The sequence below is a fragment of the Carassius auratus genome, chromosome 50 (genome assembly GCF_003368295.1).
Source record: "Carassius auratus strain Wakin chromosome 50, ASM336829v1, whole genome shotgun sequence".
NCBI classification, from domain to species: domain Eukaryota; kingdom Metazoa; phylum Chordata; class Actinopteri; order Cypriniformes; family Cyprinidae; genus Carassius; species Carassius auratus.
In genome coordinates, this window is record NC_039292.1 from 9,293,055 (window position 1) to 9,312,747 (window position 19,693).

General features: G+C 38.1%; 1 protein-coding gene across 2 annotated transcripts in view; it reads left to right on the forward strand.

Annotated features, from left to right (window-relative positions):
* The window catches only part of LOC113066908 (transcription initiation factor TFIID subunit 4-like), a 44,718-nt gene extending 25,218 nt beyond the window's left edge, over positions 1 to 19,500 (forward strand). For both annotated transcript variants that reach the window (XM_026239029.1, XM_026239028.1), the window contains exons 13-14: positions 6,749 to 6,868; positions 19,327 to 19,500. In XM_026239029.1, the coding sequence (XP_026094814.1) occupies positions 6,749 to 6,868; positions 19,327 to 19,500 (294 nt within the window). The remainder of the gene's footprint in view (positions 1 to 6,748; positions 6,869 to 19,326) is intronic.
* The last annotated feature ends 193 nt before the right edge of the window (positions 19,501 to 19,693 follow it).

Below are 19,693 nucleotides of genomic sequence, written 5' to 3' on the forward strand. Positions count from 1 at the left end.
TATTAAAATTATGTCATTAATAACTCACCCTCATGTCGTTTCAAACCCGTAAGACCTCTGTTTATCTTCAGAACACAGTTTAAGATATTTTAGATTTAGTCCGAGAGCTCTCAGTCCCTCCATTGAAGCTGTGTGTACGGTATACTGTCCATGTCCAGAATGGTAAGAAAAACATCATCAAAGTAGTCCATGTGACATCAGAGGGTCCGTTAGAATATTTTGAAGCATCAAAAATACATTTTGGTCCATAAATAGCAAAAACTATGACCTTACACATCGTTGTCTTCTCTTCCGGGTTACGGGTTTGGAATGACATGAGGGTGAGTTATTAATGACATAATTGTAATATATGGGTGAACTAACCCTTTAAAAGTGTTTAATTTATTATGACTGAATTATTTCAGCTCTGAAACAAATAGTCCCGCCCAAAACTTGCACAATTGGTTTAGAATTGTTTTTTTAAATATTATAGTATTTATTTTAGCATATTTATTAAAAATTAGAATAAAAACCCTGGATTTTTTTATTTTATATGCAGATTTGTAAAGTTGTGTAACAACAATGTAAAGCTTTCATTGCTATTACATACTATTTACACATACTTTAAGAAACAGGCAGTTTACTATATATATATATATATATATATATATATATATATATATATATATATACTGGAAAGTAAGCAGTATGCTATTATTCCATTTGAACACAACCATAGTGAGTCCCCCTTTTTATTTTAATGGAAGCGATTGGAGGTTCTCCAATCTGTATTCACAGTGGTGAACAACCGTGTTAAAGCTGAGCAGCAGGTTTTCTGATTGAGGTCAGTCATTAAATGCTGATTATGTGGAGCTACACAGCTCTGGATTACAGATGGCATAACTAGGTTCCCCTTTCACTCCTCATCAAATAATCGAATATGAACGCTAGTCAGCGCTCTAGCTGCAGGCGGTGAGAGAAGATCAGCAGCGACACCAAACAGCCCCTGTCCTTCTAGAACCTTCCATTAAACACTGCGAGTCACTGCATTGTGTTCATACAGGGCATCCTTACCTCCCATTACTTCAAATAGATTCACGCACACCCCACCGTCCGTCTCTTTTATGTGCCCTCGGGTGCATTCACCGTAGCTGTCAGGGCCAGGTGAAAGTTCAGTGCACCAGATCACTGACATGCAGCGGTGGCGCTGGGCGTGTTTACTTGTCAGCTCGCCCTCTCTGGGGCATCCATGCGTGTGCATGCAATGTGCACGACTTCCCTTCCGATTAGCATAACCCTGACTTAATTAGCATGTAAACGTTGCCTTGAATTAGCGGTTTGTCAATTTCCCACTCTTCATTATGTTATTTAGTACGTATTTGTGAAAGGAGGGGCAGGCGGTGCAAATATTTGGATGAATTGTTTCTAGCAGCACAAGTGACAAATTCAGTCAATTAAATAAAAATGTTTTACTCTGTGACTACTTTAAGTCATTCCCACAAAAGAAAAATGGTGTTACAATTGTTTTTATCTTTCGTAGTCGTACCCCACAGATCTTTCATACCCCCACAGGCTCAAATACCCCTTTTATCAATCAGTAGATTTTTTCCCTAAATAAAATAAATAAATAAAAGATATCATTGAGCATTATTAATAATGTAAAGTTAACAAATATCTGTAGTCTTATCATAATTAAATGTTTTAATATATTCTGTATATTCTATATATATGTACCGATATGATATAAAAATATATAAATGCTATTATGTTTATATTTTTGTATGTGTGTGTGTGTGTGTGTATATATATACACACACACACACACACACACACTCGTGGCCAGAAGTTTTGGCAGTGACAAAAATTTTGTTTTGCAAAGTTTTCTGCTTAAGCTGTTGTGGTGTTAATTCACATCATTTCTAGATTATTCTGTAGAGTGACAAGCTTGTACTTGTGTAGAGTACAAGCTCCATTTGCCAATAAATTAACTTTTAACAACAAAACTAATTTAAATGTTTTTCATCCTGACAAAAAATGACCAGCTAACATTGACAAATAATATCAGCAGCACATGTGAAAGTGTGAATAAGTACTAGGCAGGTTAATCATTCTAATTAGATTGTAAGAGCAGATTGATTGTTATAAAAGGAGAGAAGAAGCATTTACAATCATTGTGTTCTTGTTAGCATTGGTTACCTCCAAAGAAACACGTGCAGCCATCGTGGCTTTGCATCAAAATGGCCTCACATGCAAGGAAATTGCTACAAAGAATATTGCACCTGAATGAACCATTTACCAGCTCTTCAAGAACTTCACAGAGAGAGGTTCGACTGCATTGAAGAAGTCTTCAGGATATTCCAGAGTGTCCAGCAAGCACCAGGACCGTCTCCTGAGGAGTCAGCTACAGCTACACCAGCACCAGCCTACCTACAGAGCTTGGTCAGTAATGGCAGCAGGTTGGTCTGAGAGCATCTGCAGGCACAGTGAGGACAAGACCTCCGGACAACGGCCTGGTGTCAAGCAAAGAAGCCAGTTCTCTTCCAAGAAAAACCTCAAGGACAGACTGAAATTCTGCACAAAGTACAAGGATTGGACAACAGAAGACTGGTGCAATGTTATTTTCTCTGATGAAGCTCCTTTCTGACTGTTTGGAACATCTGGAAAATCAATTGTTCGGAGAAGAAAAGGTCAACGCTACCATGAGTCCTGTGTTGTGCCAACAGTGTAGCATCCTGAGACCATCCATGTGGGGTTGATTTTCAACCAAGGGAGTGTGCTTTCTTATAGTTCGACCCTCTACGACACTTTGGCAATTGAATCGTCATTGGATAGTAAATATTTTAGTTTAATCGCCAGTCAGTCAAGCTTTATAATAATCAAGTATTATTTAAGAATAGAACTTTAGTAATTAGAAGTAAACTTGATAACTATGTTTGAATGCTTATTAGTCATTTTAATTGAACATTGTGTGTGTGTGTGTGTGTGTGTGTGTGTGTGTGTGTGTGTGTGTGTGTGTGTGTATGTATATATATATATATATATTAGTGCTGGGCAACGATTAAATATTTTAATCGCGATTAATCGCATGATTTTCTGCGATTAATCACGATTAATCGCAGCATGCACAAAATTCAATAATGAAATCAAAAGTAGTGTATTGTGTAATTTTATTCTTTCAAAGTTCTGCTGTATGAACAAAAGTGCAATAAAATTTTGTTAGTCAAAACTTTTAACAAATAAAGTTCTTTTTTACAACAGTTAAAAGTTAGTAGCAGTTAACATTTCTTGTAAATCTTAACTTAAACATTAATGTAATCAAATTAAATATAACATTAACGTATAAATAAAACATTAATGTTTTATTAAATAAAACATTAACGTTTTGTTTAGTTTGTAAAAAAAAATATATATATATAAATTATGTCCAGAACCTCAATCATAACATTTTAACTGGCCCCTTCCGAGCAACAACATCAATCTCCTTTAAGAGACTGAGAATCTCAGTCCAAAAAAATAAATAAATAAAAATCTTTCAGTGATGCAGGTTGAGTGGACAAAATTAACTTCATTTATCCATTCTTCCAACTTTACATTTACTTACTCATCTGCACCTAGCCAGTTGCTAAGACACACAAGGTCATTCACATTTTCAGATCAGAATCAGAATGAGCTTTATTGCCAGGTATGTTTACACATACGAGGAATTTGTTTTCTTGACAGAAACTCCGCAGTACAACAGAATGACAGCGACAGAACACAAAACATATAATAAAAAATACAAAAAATACAAATAAGTAGATTTATATTGAGATGAGAAAGAGAGACATTTTGCTGAAACGTGCGCTAAACATTTTATTCCTGTTGCACAGCAGTGGGACATTTCAAATAAAGTCAGCACACTTAGCACAGATAGCGCAAGAAGACATCTGCCTTTTGAACACGTCCTCTGCAAGGCGCACAGTCTCCAGCGTTCTGTCATAGTATCTCTGCACAACAGCGCGTTTGACAACGTCCTGGCCAAATGCAGAAAGGTTGTGGGCCATTTTAAGCACAGTGCAGCGAGTGCTGCAGAATGAGAACAAAACAAATTGAACTTAGACAAAAGAAGAGTCGCTTAACATTCCAACCAGATGGAATTCGACTCTGGACATGATTTTCTGTTTTGCGCTGTAGCTCATCCCAAGCAGCCAGCAGCCTACTGATAAACATCCCACCCCTCCTGTGACCCATGGTTTGTGTTGTATTCGGTTGTTTTATTACAGTCTAGCTATGTGTACTGAAACGCAGTGAGCAACGGACTTTCAAAATAAAAAGTACGTTAACGCGCGATAAACTAATTGTCGGCGTTAATTAATTAATGCGTTAACGCGATAAAAACGCGTTAACTTGCCCAGCCCTAATATATATATATATATATATATATATATATATATATATATATATATATATATATATACACACACACACACACACACACACACACACACACACACACACACACACACACACACACACACACATTGTTTTTGTGAAAAGTGGGTTCATCCCATAGGAGTAATGGTTTTTATACTGTAAAAACTGTATATTCTATCGCCCTTCACCAACGCTACACCTAAACCTAACCCTCATAGGAAACTTTTTGCATTTTTACTTTCTCAAAAAAACTAATTCTGTATGATTTATAAGCGTTTTGAAAAATGGGGACATGGGTTATGTCCTCATAAGTCACCCTCTCCTTGTAATACCTGTGTCATACCCATGTTATTATACAGAGTTGTGTCCTGATATGTCACAAAAACAAGAGCACACACACACACACAGTGGGTACGGAAAGTATTCAGACCCCCTTAAATTTTTCACTCTTTGTTATATTGCAGCCATTTGCTAAAATCATTTAAGTTCATTTTTTCCCTCGTTAATGTACACACAGCACCCAATATTGACAGAAAAACAGAGAATTTTTGACATTTTTGTACGTTAATTAAAAAAGGAAATATCACATGGTCCTAAGTATTCCTAACTGCATTTTAATCATGAATTGATAAAAAAAAACAATACAATGTTTACAAAAACAATACATGTGCAGTGTTTGATTTTTATTAGACTGTATAATTTCAAAATCTGCAGCAGTGGTCTGACTTTAGCTTTGTGAAATTATGCTACAGAAACCAAAGACAGGCTGAATGAGACACAGATTCACTCTCTGACAGCAAGCGGTGCTTATGAAACTGTAATACAGCGTAACCTTGGTTACCGGTGCATCTGTATAAATGTTAATATAGATTAATTGTTGTTAAAGTTACAAAGTTACTTGCCAGGATGGGTATTTAGAAAAACTTTGTATTAGGGCTGCACGATGTGTCGTTTAAGCATCGATATCGTGATGTACGAATCCACGATAGTCACATCGCAGGATGTGCGATGTAGGCTGTCGTAGTTGATCTTTTATTCATTTACTGTACGTGCCAGCTGCTCCCTGGCCCTTGACGAATGCGATTTGTGGATTAATTGCACAGCTTAACCATCATAGAGTGAAAGTTTTTCATTGACGGGACTGAAAAACACATGCAAGTTTAACAGGATAGAGAGAGAGAGCCCCGGCTGCACACTCACAGTCTTCAAACAACACGAACGCTGTCTGCTCTCTCTCCCTCGCGCATATTACTCAATTAACACGATTTTGTCAATGTTTAAATCATTTAAAATGAGAATGTAAGTGTGCTCACCCCATTTTTGTTTGTAAGAAAAAATTCGATTAGATTTTATATCGCAATATATATTGCAGAAAAATAAAATATCGCAATGTAATTTTTTCCCCAATATCGTGCAGCCCTACTTTGTATGTATATGCTTGTTCAGGCGGCCACACATGTCAGAGATGTGGCTGTCTGTAAATGAGCTGTACATGGAACACAGTGCACGAGTACTAAATGTAGTTGTCTTTCAAATGCTTATTAATTCGGTTGAATTTTTAAATTAGAAAGTCTTAAAAACGCATGCAAATGATCAAATTTCGTGACTACGCTGCAGTGGCCCTATCGGGCAAGTGACAAGTCTGTACTGTCCCGAACGTCTTTCTTGCTGGCCCCAGGCCATCGGGCAGTCCTTATTGTCGAGCCCTGACTTCATAACTCCAGCGGCCACTGCGGCTCGGTGAACACACTTTCTAATGGGGCCGTTGATGACACAAAACCGTTCTTGCTGCTAGTGTTTTTTTTTTTTTTGCGCAAGTTCATGGCCACAGTGGTGTGAGTGTCAGGGTGAGGAGAGGTGAGGACTCTCTCTGCATTCTGTGCCCGGCAGTGCTCACTCCGAGTGGAGGAACAGAGGGTGCGCAGCCCCCTCCTCATCCACCCCTTCTGGCATGGCTGGCTCTGTCACTGCCTGCTAGGGTGAGATGACTTTACCTGCGGGCTGTGCTTTTTGAAAATCACTCGCTCTCTCATTCGCTCATGGAAAGAAATTGAATTAAGCACCCAGATACGAGAGAGAAAGCTCTGAGTTATTTGCTGCATTGAAGCTATGCATGATGTTTGGAGCTTCATTTGCTCTATAGAGCTCTTCAGGGCAGTTTGGAATGAATGTAAAACACACAGCATACAAATATTTGAAAATGATAATTCTAGTAACGGAATGTGATACACAGTAATACTTATTTGGAAACGTGTTATTCACCGACATACACAATGTATAAACTGTCTGTTTCACATGAGTGGTTTTGATGTAACGCTCATGCAGTTAATACTGATTAAATGTTCTTGCCATTCAGATGCAGCAGCAGGAACTCGCCCAGATGAGACAGCGGGATGCCAACCTCACAGCCCTAGCCGCCATCGGACCCCGCAAGAAACGCAAGCTTGACTCTCCTGGGGCCTCAGCAGGTGCAGAGGTAAGACACTTAGGACCTTGTTGGTTCATGTGGGCCAATGCCAAGTGAATTAAAGCATGTCAGCTCCTGAAGTGTAAGATGTTTCCCTCACAAAGTCTTAAGTAAGGTTTTCTTCAAACCCAGAAAATATATATATTAAAAAAAATGATTACAAAAGCAAATCTTAAGAATACAAAATTGTCATCATCATTGTCAAGTTTTTGCTACAGAGGTATTTCTAGTTTTTGAAATGGTCTTGGTTGCTTTAATATTCTTCATCATTCTTTAATAAAGAGATAAGAGTTCAAAGCCATAAACCAAACTAACCAAGTCTAAAATGGTTCACATTACAAACATAAAATAGAAGCATGAAATGTAATAAAGACTACAAGATTGTGTACTTTTGTGTGAGAATGAACTACAAAGCACTGCAAATGTTCTCAAAAAAAAAAAAACTATGGTAAAACTATCGGTGTATTAAAATGTAATATATGTAATGTAAAGTGTATAATGTAGTCAGTTGATTCTAAAAAATTATCTATCACGGTTTACACAAAATAATAAGAGCCAATATTGACGAAACCAGCAAATTAGCATTTTATATTTATTTTAGATTGCTTTATTATTACACAGTATAACTGTTTTTATTTTTATTTATTTTTTTATAAAAAAGAATGCTGCCTTGGTGTGCAAAAGAGACTTCAAAAACATTGTCAAAACTTTATGACCCCAAATAAGTTCATAAAATAGAAAAATGTGGTCCTGATGGTACTGACTTTTGTTCTCTAGTTTGTCCTGATTTGTTTTCTTTAAGTTCCTAATGTATGCATCTTTCTTGTCAGGATTTATGATTAGTCTTTTCATCTGGAATTTAGTTATTAAATGATTTTTTATTTTTTTTTTACAAAAAAATGTGTTTCTGCCAATAACATTTCTTCTGAGCTTGTGGAAAATTGTCTTCAGAAACCTGACTATTGCACTAATAAGATTAAAATGTATGGCCATAACAAATGCCCCAACCAGTCACATACTCATGCATGAGTGAAGCATATTTGTTCTAATTTAGTAAATCAAGCTAGAATCATTTCAGTTCTATGTGAATACTGTGACTTCACATGCTACTGCCTATGGCATATTATCAATAAGAGATGTGTCAGATGCTATCTCACATAAACGATCATTAATACTATCAATTGATAACAGTATGGGACTTTGTTCTAATGACCCGCATCATGGCTTAGATCTTTTATTTTTTTTATTTTTTATTTTTTTTGCTTGCATTGCAGCAATCTGCTGCTGTGGAGGGCACTAAATGTCCTTTTATGGAGAGCATAAATAACCAAATAAAAGCATTATTTCTGCTCTATGAATGCACTGCTGACTTCTTTCACTATGGATTACCTTCATCCACCCACATAAGACATAACCAAAACCGATCAGCAAACCTGATGCTTTCGCATATGAATTTTTGGCATTACAGGTGCAAGCGTTTGTATCTCACACGTTCAGAATGAAGGCAATGAGATGTCTTCTCTCTTCATTTTCCGCCCATCATTTCTGTCTTTCACATTCAACTGAACGTTGCCCTTGGCAGTGCCCCCCTCCCAACATGTGCACAGAAGCTCGCACACACCCCCTCAATGTGGAGCAAAGCGAATATGACTTTTCTAAAGGGGTCGGTCCTTGCCCAGGGGTCCGTGGCTGGGCCTGCTCTGAAGGGTCCAGTCAAAGATTTTATCTCCACAGCAATGTGCCTGAAGGGCAGCATGGCCCGAAGCGGGATGCAGCCATGTCATAATGGCTCCACTCATTCTTCCCCCACCCCCGCTTCCTGACAGCAAAATACATCGTCCTTGCTCACCGTTCCCTTCTAAATAAAAGCTTCCTGCAGTGCCATTTTGTGGGAATCTTCGTTGAGATGAAACACACAAGTTCTTGTTTGCAGCGGTTGAGGAAGAGGTGCTGTTTTCTGCTTGCTCTTTGTCTGGCCTTGATGCCCTCGAGGAGGTTTGTTGTTTGATTGCTATTCCGTCTGTCTTTGGGTTGATGAAGCATTTAAGCCAGAGGGCAGCCCTGCAAGAATGCTGGAGGGTAGATTAGTCACAAGGGCAGATGATGAGGAGGTTTCTGAAGGGCGAGTTTTAGGGCATGCTGTAATAAAGGCCGCTGAGTTCCTGTGGGCCTGCATACCAGACTGAGCCTGTGGGCAGATCACACGTGAGGGTTCAGAGTTGAGCAGTCCTAACATGGCCAGCCCATATTAACATGTTCATCCCGGGCCTGAGGCCAGGGGGATGGAAAGGATGATGGATTGAAAAAATATCCGAGTGGAAAACGAGATGTTTTCATTATGTGTCTGGTGCACTTCTTGTTTTATTACTAATATAATTCTCGAAGATCGCCATGATTCTTGACCCCAACAAACCATGAGACTCTTCTCAGTCTTCTCAATTTACCTTTATGCTTGAGTTGAGAAAAGTTAGCATTAAGGCCTGTTCCACCAAGGATTGGTTCTAAATTTAAAAGAATAGCACACCATAACAATAAGGACACATTGGAATTACTTTCAAAAGGATTTTTTCCAGCTGGTGAACGATAAATAAGAGCCCATCCTGATTTAAAGAGCTTGAGCATTTAAAGTGGCTGACCACAAATGCTTATGAATAAACAGAATGTTACTGCGCGTTGTTGTGGATGCAAATATAGTTACCATTATAATGATTCTTAATGCCAACAAACCACGAGTATCTTCTTTTCTCACATTAGTGTAAAGTGTTGGCTTTCAGCTCAAGTCGAGAAAAGCGAGTATTGGGAGAAGGAAAAATGGAGACGGGAAGCAAGAAGAAATGTATCTCTTGTACAAAAAAAGGATGGATATAAGGTTGCCCTTCCCTGCAGCAGAATTAACAGGCATCACATGGAAAACAATCTCAGCCCCGGCTATGAAAGAGAGGAGAGGGCCATTAAAAGCAGCCTGAAGGGATGGACTGGACCCAATATCACTAAAGCAAGCTCTCACTCACTGAAGTGAGGGCTCGCTCACAGGCAAAGAACCGTGCAGAGTTCTATAGCCACAATTAAAATCTCCCCCTCTGCCAGATCGGCCAGAGGGCAGAGACTGAAAGGGGGGAGGGAGGGGGAAGTGGGGGCAGATATGGAATACCAAAGGCAGATTGAAATGTGTAGCCAGTAATGAGCACTACCAAAGCCGAGCTTTTTGCAGCGGTGGAATGAAGTTTAAACATTACCAGTCATTGAACTGAGAGTGTGCCCTTGTTCAGTATGTGTCATTAAAGGGACAGTTCACCCAAAAATTAACATCCCATCACCATTTACTCACCTTCATGTTGTACTAAACCTGTATGACTTTCTTTTTCTGGGCCACAAAGACAAATTACAGATAGGGATGCACAGTAGAGCAATACTTTTTTAAATGTATTAATGATATTGTTAGTTCAGTATTTATTATAATTTTTCTAATTTTTACACGAAGGTTAACTTTGTAGTCATCTACACGCTCCTAAAAGCTTGCAAGAAATTGAGTTAGAAAATAGTAGAAATTTAATATTGGCTTATTGGTATTGACAGAAATGTAATATAATTTTATTCTTAATTTCATAATATACAGAGCTCTTTTCAGAACAGGGACTGGTGCTGTTCAGCTTATTTTATATAGGCAAGCCAAACAATAGCATTTTATTTTTATTTTATTTTTTAGGTAAAAAAACTGAAACTTAAGTTATTATGCCCTGAAAGTCTTTGTTCTCAAATCTCTTTTTTTTTTTGTGGTCTTGTTCTATTCAGATAAACTAATTTTTCAGAATGTAATTTTTTTAACATCTTTTCTCTTAATTGCTTTTTTCATTTAGATGTCTGTTCCTCAGGTTCCCATTAGGCTCCCATTTTCAGTCCCTACATGGCTTCACATTGGCCTACACACATGCTTTATCTCTGTGATTTGTTACCATTGAGTAAAATTAAATCATTAATATAAAATTTGCACAGATTCTCGTTTTCTGTTGATTGGAGCTCCAGTGTTTTTTCGTGCACGGAGATGTGATGAGTCTTGTGTGTGCTATCTAAGGGTTATCTGCATGTGTTTTGACATGATAAGAAGGAGCATGAAGAGTCTGTTATCAGTTTGTAGGGGTTGCATGGAATAACGTAATGCCAAAAATTGCCTCTTTCTGACCTCAGGCTACCACTGCAAGAAGAGGAAGGTCTTTGTTAGTGTTTAGGGCTTTGTAAGAGTGATGATGAGTTCTATTTTTCTTAATTTTGTATTGATCAACTCCTGCTTTGACAGGCATTTTTTCATCCAATATATTAAGAGAGGTCTAATTGGGTTTATTTGTTCAACCCAGATAAATCCTAGTGTCAGACTGAAAAGGATTTTAAATTGGAGGGCTATTTGCAGTCTTGTTGCTTTCAGTTTAAATTCGACTGAAGATATATCAAATATGATCTTTTTATTTATTTTTTTTGGAGCCAGATTTTGCAATATTCTTATTGTTTTATGCAGTTAATAGTGATTTTATAACTGGAATTTAACCATGAGGTGTTTAATTGTAAATCTGAATATTACTGTTATGTTTCATTGTGGTAAATAAATGCAATAGTAACTTTAGTTATGCACCGCATAATAGAACACTTTAAAGATATTAAACAAAGCACAAGCAGTGATGGACTTACTGTAGTTTGTACAGGGAGTTGACAAAATGGAAAATCCCTTGCAGTATGTAGCTATGATGAAGAGCAGGGCCTCCAGAACATTTTCAGTTCTTCTTGAAATACTGTTATAAAACTCTTGAAGTGTGAGGAGTGGAATATTGCATCACTCTCCATGAGGAAAAGTGCCTTGAAGGATAAAGGAGATGGAATTTGCTATTCCTACTGTGTGCTTTAGAGCTTCACATGATGGTTCGATGATGTTCAGATTGGCAACTTGGTCTGACTATAAATGCATTTGACCTTATCTTGGCTTCAAACGTAACATCTAACTGTAACCTGTCTGGATGTAGGAGAAAAGAAGAAACATGGCTCGTCAGAACAGATTTATTTTTTCATATTGCTCTGGTGTTTTTTTTGTGTGTTGTAGGGATGGGCGTATTGATCCTGAAGTATCGATACCGATGAGAGTATCGAAAGTATCAATAAAAAAATATATATATATTGTTACTAAGGTTTTTTATTTAACAAAAAAAAAGTAATGCATACATTATGCATTGAATTGGACGAATGACCGGTGTCAGTGAATAATTGTGTATGATAGAACTATTTTCCTGCAAATTTGAACTCGCAAATGTTGCAAGACAGAACCAATCAATCACAAAAAGCGTTCACTCACTGCTGACACTGTATTGAAACAGGGCTGCATTTTCCAAAAGTAACATAAAAAAAAAACATTGATGCTTTTGGGAATGGCAACCCAGAGCTATGCTTTTTAGAGGACCGAAAAAAACATGTTTGAGTTATTTCACAATAAATTGTAGCCTTCCTAGTTTTTGCAATTACATTTATTTAAATGGAACGTTAAAAGTTAATATTGATAATGTTCTCTTCTGTAATGTTAGTATAAGTCACTGTCAGAATAAAAAGGTTGCATTTTATGGATGCAACAACCTGGCAGTCCCTTATGAAAATCAGCCATGGTTTTACTGAAGTGAACAGTATTTTTAGATTTCTGTAGTTTCCACTACAGTAAACATATTTAAACTGTGTAAACAAAAATATAACTTATTAGGTTGCAATTAAGGCATATTGAATGGTAAAATGTTTCAAATATAATGTTAAGTGGGTATCAATACCTATTTTATTCTTAGTAATTTAATAAAATGAATAATTTAAACGTTCAGTTTAGAAGTATTGGTATTGATATTGACTACGATACTGATACTTCTGAAGGCCAGTATCAATTAAAACAAAATAAACCGTATCGCCCTTATTGTTGCTTCACTTTAAGCATCTTTTGTTGCACTTTTGCAGTTATCAAATGGCAGCCCTACCATATGCTTCAGTTTTCATGACCTGTTAATGTTCAGCTCAGACATGCCGATTAAAATTTCCTGTAACGCAATGGATTTAATTTTACTACTACTTCCTGTTCTTTGTTTCCTGGATTTTGATCAACTTCTTTGTATAGTCCTTCTTAGCGTAGCACAGTTTTCGTCTTTTGTACGTTTTACGGCTAATGAAGGTTCTGTGAGGTGTTTGGTGAAACGAACAAGGTGCTCTACATTTAGTTTCAATAATAACATCACAATAGCCCTCAAAGAGGAATGTTCCCAGCCATCAACTCTTTTAGAATGCAAGTACATGCTTTTTGCTAGCTTATAATGATGCCCCTCTATTTTGCCCACATCAATGAAAAAGCATTCGGCTCCGTCAACAAAGTCAAGCCTTTGGCGCTTTTAAGATGCCCATCTCAGAAATTAATTACCTCCCTTGTTAATCTTCACTAATTAAAATGGTAAGTTTATTGGTTCATGATGGCCGTGGAAGAACAACACTCACCAAGTTCCCTCCAACTGCAAGTTTAGTGAAAGTTGGCTTGAGTTACACCAATCAGAACAAAGAGGCTTTTTGAATTCATTGGCCCTGATATAGCTATTGATAAGAGTTTCTACATCCTTTTCTTTCAGTAATTTCACATTTGCTCCCACAAATGGTGACATCCTTTGTTTCTTATGTTTCTTAAGAAAACATTTGGTTCAAGATTTGCTGCAGAGATTGCCTACATGTGGACTAATCCATTAGTGTGGATAGGTTATTGGCTTCCTTTCTGCTCCTCAAATGGAAACCCATTAACAGAGGTAATGTGTGCCTCTGGCGAAGCCCACCGGCACGGAGTCAGTGGAGGGTGCATCTCTCATGGAGCAAACACACTCTGGTGTTTAGAAGACTGACAGTCTCCTGAACCGATGAGCCAAATACTTCTTTCACTATCACTTTCTTGCTTGTTTTTTTTTTTTTTGAGTTAAATTTTTTTATGCTTGTCCTTCTTTAACTCTTTTCTTTGTCTTTTACTCTATATATCTCATACTTTCAACTGTTTTCTCTTTCTCTCTCTTTCGCTCTTTCGCTTTCTCCTGGCGCTCATGCTGACACTGGCTTGGGTACAGAGTCACATTGATCTGTGAAAAGTCCTTCAGGCAATCATGAAATATTAAATTCAAGTCGTACTCTACCACTTCTCTCCTTTCTCTCTCTCTCTCTATCGCTTTCCTTCCCGTTTCTCCGTGTCCTTCCTTGCATTTAGTTTATTCGCACTCCATTTCATCAGTTGGAACAAGTTACAACCTTGCGTAAGCCACACAGGCTGATATCTGTCTGTTTTTTTAAGCTTAAATGTAAATTTTACTGGAGTTTATTAACCAAAGCGCTCTGTCTTATCCAAATATTCAATAGCGTTTGTTAGTTGATACTATAAGAATAAAAAACAAAATGGCTGTGATTCTAGTTTTTGATTTCCTTTCAAAAAAATGCATTCAAGGAAAAAGAGTGCAGATCTCTGTTGATGGCATAAAGAGAAAAACAGCTGTGGGTTTCGATGGTTATATACATTGTGGTCTTGGATCTCCTGCATTTTTTATTTTTTTACATTTGCGTTTTTCATTTTCCCCCCACTCCCAGAGATCTCTGGTTGGTTGTGTAAATAATCTGTTTCATATTACAGCAATGACCCTCTGTGTATGTAGAAGCCGGAGGGGAATTGGCACCATCTCGGCTTACCCTCCTGATTCCCTCAAGCTGTTCAGCTACCATTACAGCTCATACTATTGCCGTTTATACATAGTGTTTATTCTGGATTGAAGCACAGAAGGAATGCTTTTTGCTATTCATACTGTAAAAGCAACATTATATTAAGTCCATTGATAAACAAAATGTCATATCTAATTTTGATCGTTGTACAAGACACAAAATCCGTAGTATTGCAGACATTCACCACTCCGTCCACTTTAAAGGAAACATTTTTGTACTCCAAGCAGTGTTTTAAAGACCATTGTGATACAATCTTTGTTGAACTACTTTGTGTTTGTTCAGCATCACCCTCGAGCTCAAAGAGTACCTTGTAGCCATGTAAGATGTTGACAAGTGTTGTTTTTTATATATATATATATATATGTATACAGGCAAGGCAACACAATGTGGGAGAGCTGTTTGAATTTCAGGCAGATGTAGGCAGAATGTTGGTTCTCCCGCAAGTGCTGCCTGAAGCATCCCGGTTCTTTGTGCTGAGAGAGTGAAAGAGGGCAAAAAAGGGATATGCTGATTCTAAAACGTGTGCAGAATAGTTGTGAATCTGCAGCACGGATATTTACCACACAAATTTGACAGACCTATGTTTCCAGGGTATCAAATTAAACACTTCAATTATGCTTGAACGCTAAAAAAATAAAACACTAGTTGGAGAGGTCTGGAGGAGATGTCTACTCCCACAGCCCCGGTGAATCACAGTATGTGGCATCTTCTGACATCCTCTGACCCGAGTGTTTGGCATACATGCTGCACTGCATTCAAGATTTTCCTAGCGATTTCTGAGGCGGATTTAGTCTGAATTGGTGTTCATTTGTATTTTTTTATGTTTATTAGCAATGATTATATCAGGTTTGAAAACTTCTTGCATTGATATGTAAATGGTAGATGCCTGGTACATTGACTAAAATGTGTGCTGTATCTAGGTATAGGAGACTTGAGGTGGGTTCTTTTAATTAGTAATTTGGAAAGCTACCACCAAGAACACCCTAGAAACACCACAGTAACCACCAGAATAACGTAGTAACTACACAACATGGTCAAAATCACCCAGAACAGATTGCAAGTTTTATATGGTTGTTAGAAGTACTCTAGGAAATTTTAGCATTTAGCTATGTGATTTTTATGGGCTTTCTGTTTATTTGGATCGTTTTTAGCAACTGCATAGCTACTTGATAAAACCACTCAAAACACCCAAGAAAGGTCATAGCAACTTTTTTTTTTTTTTTCAGAGAATCCATTTTCTTTTCTTTTTTTAGTTTCTTTTTACTGAAGTTTGAGCAAAACAGCCTGTCTGAAACCTATATGAAAATGATTTGTTGGCATTTTGGGTTCAGGATTTATTAAGGGTTTGTGGTTGTATCTTTATCAGTTGGATTAGCATGCATACATTATGGTACATTTAGTTGTGTCTGTAGTTAATTATGTAGTGAGTGAGGTAATGATGGAACGGCTCAAAGCCTCACATGCTTGTGTTTTGGTTGGGGCCGCAGGCCTGGATTTTATCCCAGCTCTACCCCTCAGCTCCTCAACTTTACTGGAGGCAAAGGAACTGCAGTTTTGCCACTGTTTCTCTAATTAAAAAATCCCCTTCCCCAAAGCAAGATTTTTTTAATTATGTGTAGTGTCAACTAGTTTACAGATTTAATCCATGGTTAATACATACCGAACCACAAACTGGGATTGTGTTGTAAGTTTACCACAGTCTTCTACTCTTGTGTTGTCCTTTTAGACAGTAGCTTTCATAGCACCATCTTACACTTTTTGCAGAAATGGCATAGAAGATCTATTATGGGTTGCACAAATAATCTTTCGATGAAAAGTTCTTAACCTATCTAAAGAACCATTATCTGCTATAAAGAATCATTTGTGCAGTGGAAAGAGTCCAAGGATGCTAATGGTTCTTCATGGAACCATCCATGCCACTAAAGAACCTTTATTTTTAAAAATGTATGCGACCACAACTCTGGATCTTCTTTGAGGAACCATGAAGATGTTGGGGTTGAAGCGGCCTGTTTTGAAACCCAGGCATGTGTCTCATAGTTTTATAATTGCACAAGGTTAGATGGTCTTGGATCAAAGTAAAAGACTGCCATCAAAGAGCTGGCTAGTATAGGGTTAAAGTGAAGCAGAGCAGGGTTGAGTAGCCCCTGGCGGCAGTTCTGCAGAGGCTGGGCTATGTTCGTGCAGAGGCAAGGCGAGACATTTCCCCAAACGCTAGAGACACAGCCCCCTCAGGCACTCTCTAACCTTTAGAGGCCAGAAGTGCTCACAGTCGTTTGGAAGAATAAGGTGGAGAAATAAGGTTTTTCCCTCTCCATTTTGTCTGGAGAGGGTTGTCTCTGTGGTGGTTTGGTCACTTTAAGTTGAAGGGCTTCTCAATTCTAGGTAGCTTTGGAGCGGTGCTGCTTCTCACATGACCTGTGCTTGTTTTGAAGATTTTAAGACCTTTACGTCTGGTTGAAGGATACGTTTCATGCCGCTCTGCTCAATTCATGGCTTTCAGAAACCTACAAGTGTAAGCTGCTTCATCTCTTCAGGGTGTGGAGTCCGTTCCTCTGGAGGTGTTTTTGTTGTCCTACACACAGTGAACACACACAAACACACACAACTCAAGGGTTTATAACACACGTTAACCTTAATGACACTCGAAAAGATAGCTTGTGTACCCTACACATTCCACTCCACAGCTAATGTGGTTTAAAAAAAGACGTTTCTCTCGATGCCTGGGGCACGTTAATGCTCACATCTGTAATATATTCATCCATATCTTTACACATTTATGCAGGCTTAACAAGCTCCATCTCTAACGCACCACTAGGATAGTGGCAAAATGCCCTGAGCGTGTTCACCCACACATGCTAACTGTGAAACGCAGTCTTCCTGTACTGCAATGTCAACTTGAGCAAGTAGACCTGTCTCTTACTAAAGGCTAGAGTTTAGGTGGTTACATATTGGATTTTTACTTTTAAAAATGAAATATTTAACTGGTCTGCTTTGCTTTTTGTTAATATTTTATTATGGTTATCTTATATGGTATCTTAATCGTCTTAATATCTTCATTATTTTTCAGTGTTTTTAAAGATAAAAAGTAGGGTTTGAAAATGTCATGAATTATTCATTTATAAATATCAAATACATTTTAATTAAGAATGGCAAAAATGTTCTTTATAACAGAAGTGTATTTGAATCATTAATTTCATTTAGAGGAACTTGTAATATTGAAAATATGAGCTTCGTGTCACTGACTCATTTATTTGAAATCACTAAATGCAGCAGGTTTGTTTTTAAGACATGCACACATATGGCATCCAGTGCTCTGCATTGATTTCAGGTTTATTTAAGCGTGTGCAATATGTAACCAGAGGCTCACTATCACTTGATCACTTGTAGTACACTTCCTGGAACGGCCTCTTCTGGGTGTGGCTGTGAGTGACAATTTTGGCATTCATTTTTTATTTCAGTTTTGCATTTCGTTCCTCCCTTAAAGTGCTCCTGACAATTTTTTTCAATATTGGCTTAACATTAACAACACACAAGACCACGCACAAACCTGCCCGCGTAAACTTGTTGTGAGTTTTGCCAGCCCTGGGTGTGCGTGAGAGTCAAAATGATCCAAGGTGTGTAAGAGCATTCATGAGGGAGATCTAGATCCCACGAAGCTGCAGGTTGTCTCTGTAGGGTGTGGTGTGTGTTTTGTGCCCAGAGGCCTTCTTACACCTTCTCATGTATACTTAGTATTCAGTGAAGGCTGGAGACCCTAACCTCATTCCAGCCGACTGATGTCACGCTGTAGACCCCCTGTACGGCTGATGAATACGATACACATGCCATCTTTCTCATTCTTTCTGTAAATTAGATGGAAGGTTTTTTTCCCCCGAGGTGGACTTTGTAAATAATCTTAATGTGGTGACGGCTGGTTGTAAGCCCTCTGTTTCTTTGTCTTGCCTTGTAATAAAGAAGTGTAGATTTGTTTTAATGGTCTGATCACACTCTTTTGCACACTCATTTGTCGGAGTGGAGTCTGAAGATGAAGTAGTTGAGATCAGAAGTCTGCTGCCCGGGGCGAGAGGTGTGGTTCTCTAGCCTCCGGCTGAGAACAGATGATCACATGTTGTGCAGGTGTGCTGACAAACACACGAAAGCACAAAACCTGAGGATCTTTGGTGAAAAGTGCTCCCATAATGGAATCAAACCAAAGTTGGGCTGGCTCGACTCTGATTTAGGTAGCACAAAGACTTCTCAGTGGTTTGCTGCTTTAATTTTGAGTGCTTTTTTTTTTTTTTATAAAGCGAAAACAATGTGATCAAATTTTTTTTCAAAAAATGTACTTTTTTACTATTTAAAATTTACACTAAAAAATCTGACCCAATCCAAACTTTGAGAAGAATAATAAAAAAAAATTAAATTGTTGCAATTTTACAATGGGTATAGAAAAGAATCACCCCATTTAAAATAATCACATTATGTTGCTTCGCAGACAGAAGATGGACACAGTTTTTATCCAGCTGTATTTACTCATTACAACTTCTAGCAACCAGGTGAAAGTTGGGAGAAGGATCACCCCCGTGTGTCAGAATATTGTTGAACCACCTTTAGCCAATTTGACACCTACCACCGTTTATCATCAATCACAGCCTTGGCGAACGTTTATCCACCAGTCATGTTAAAAATGAGTGAAAAATGACAACGACCTAATGAATTCTTTCTTTATTCCCTTTCAGTTTCCTGCAGGCTCCTCCGGATCAGCGACCGGTTCTACCTCATCCTCCACATCCTCAGTCCGGCAGACCCGGCAGCGCGTCACCCGGGTCAACCTCAGGGACTTGATCTTCTGCTTGGAGCAGGAGCGAACCACAGCCAGGTCCATGCTGCTCTACAAGGCCCTTCTGAAGTAGCAGTGATCCGGTGAGATGGACGAGATCATCCACGCTAATGGTACTCTCAGTAATATGTTCAAGTCTTCCTCTCCTTCTCCGCATTCATCTCCAGTTTGTGCCTTCAGACTCAGCGGTGGCATGAACTCTTTGTTCAGTTTGAGCGCGTTTTTGTAAAACTTCCAAACGTAGGCATTCTGGAGATGAGAAGGTT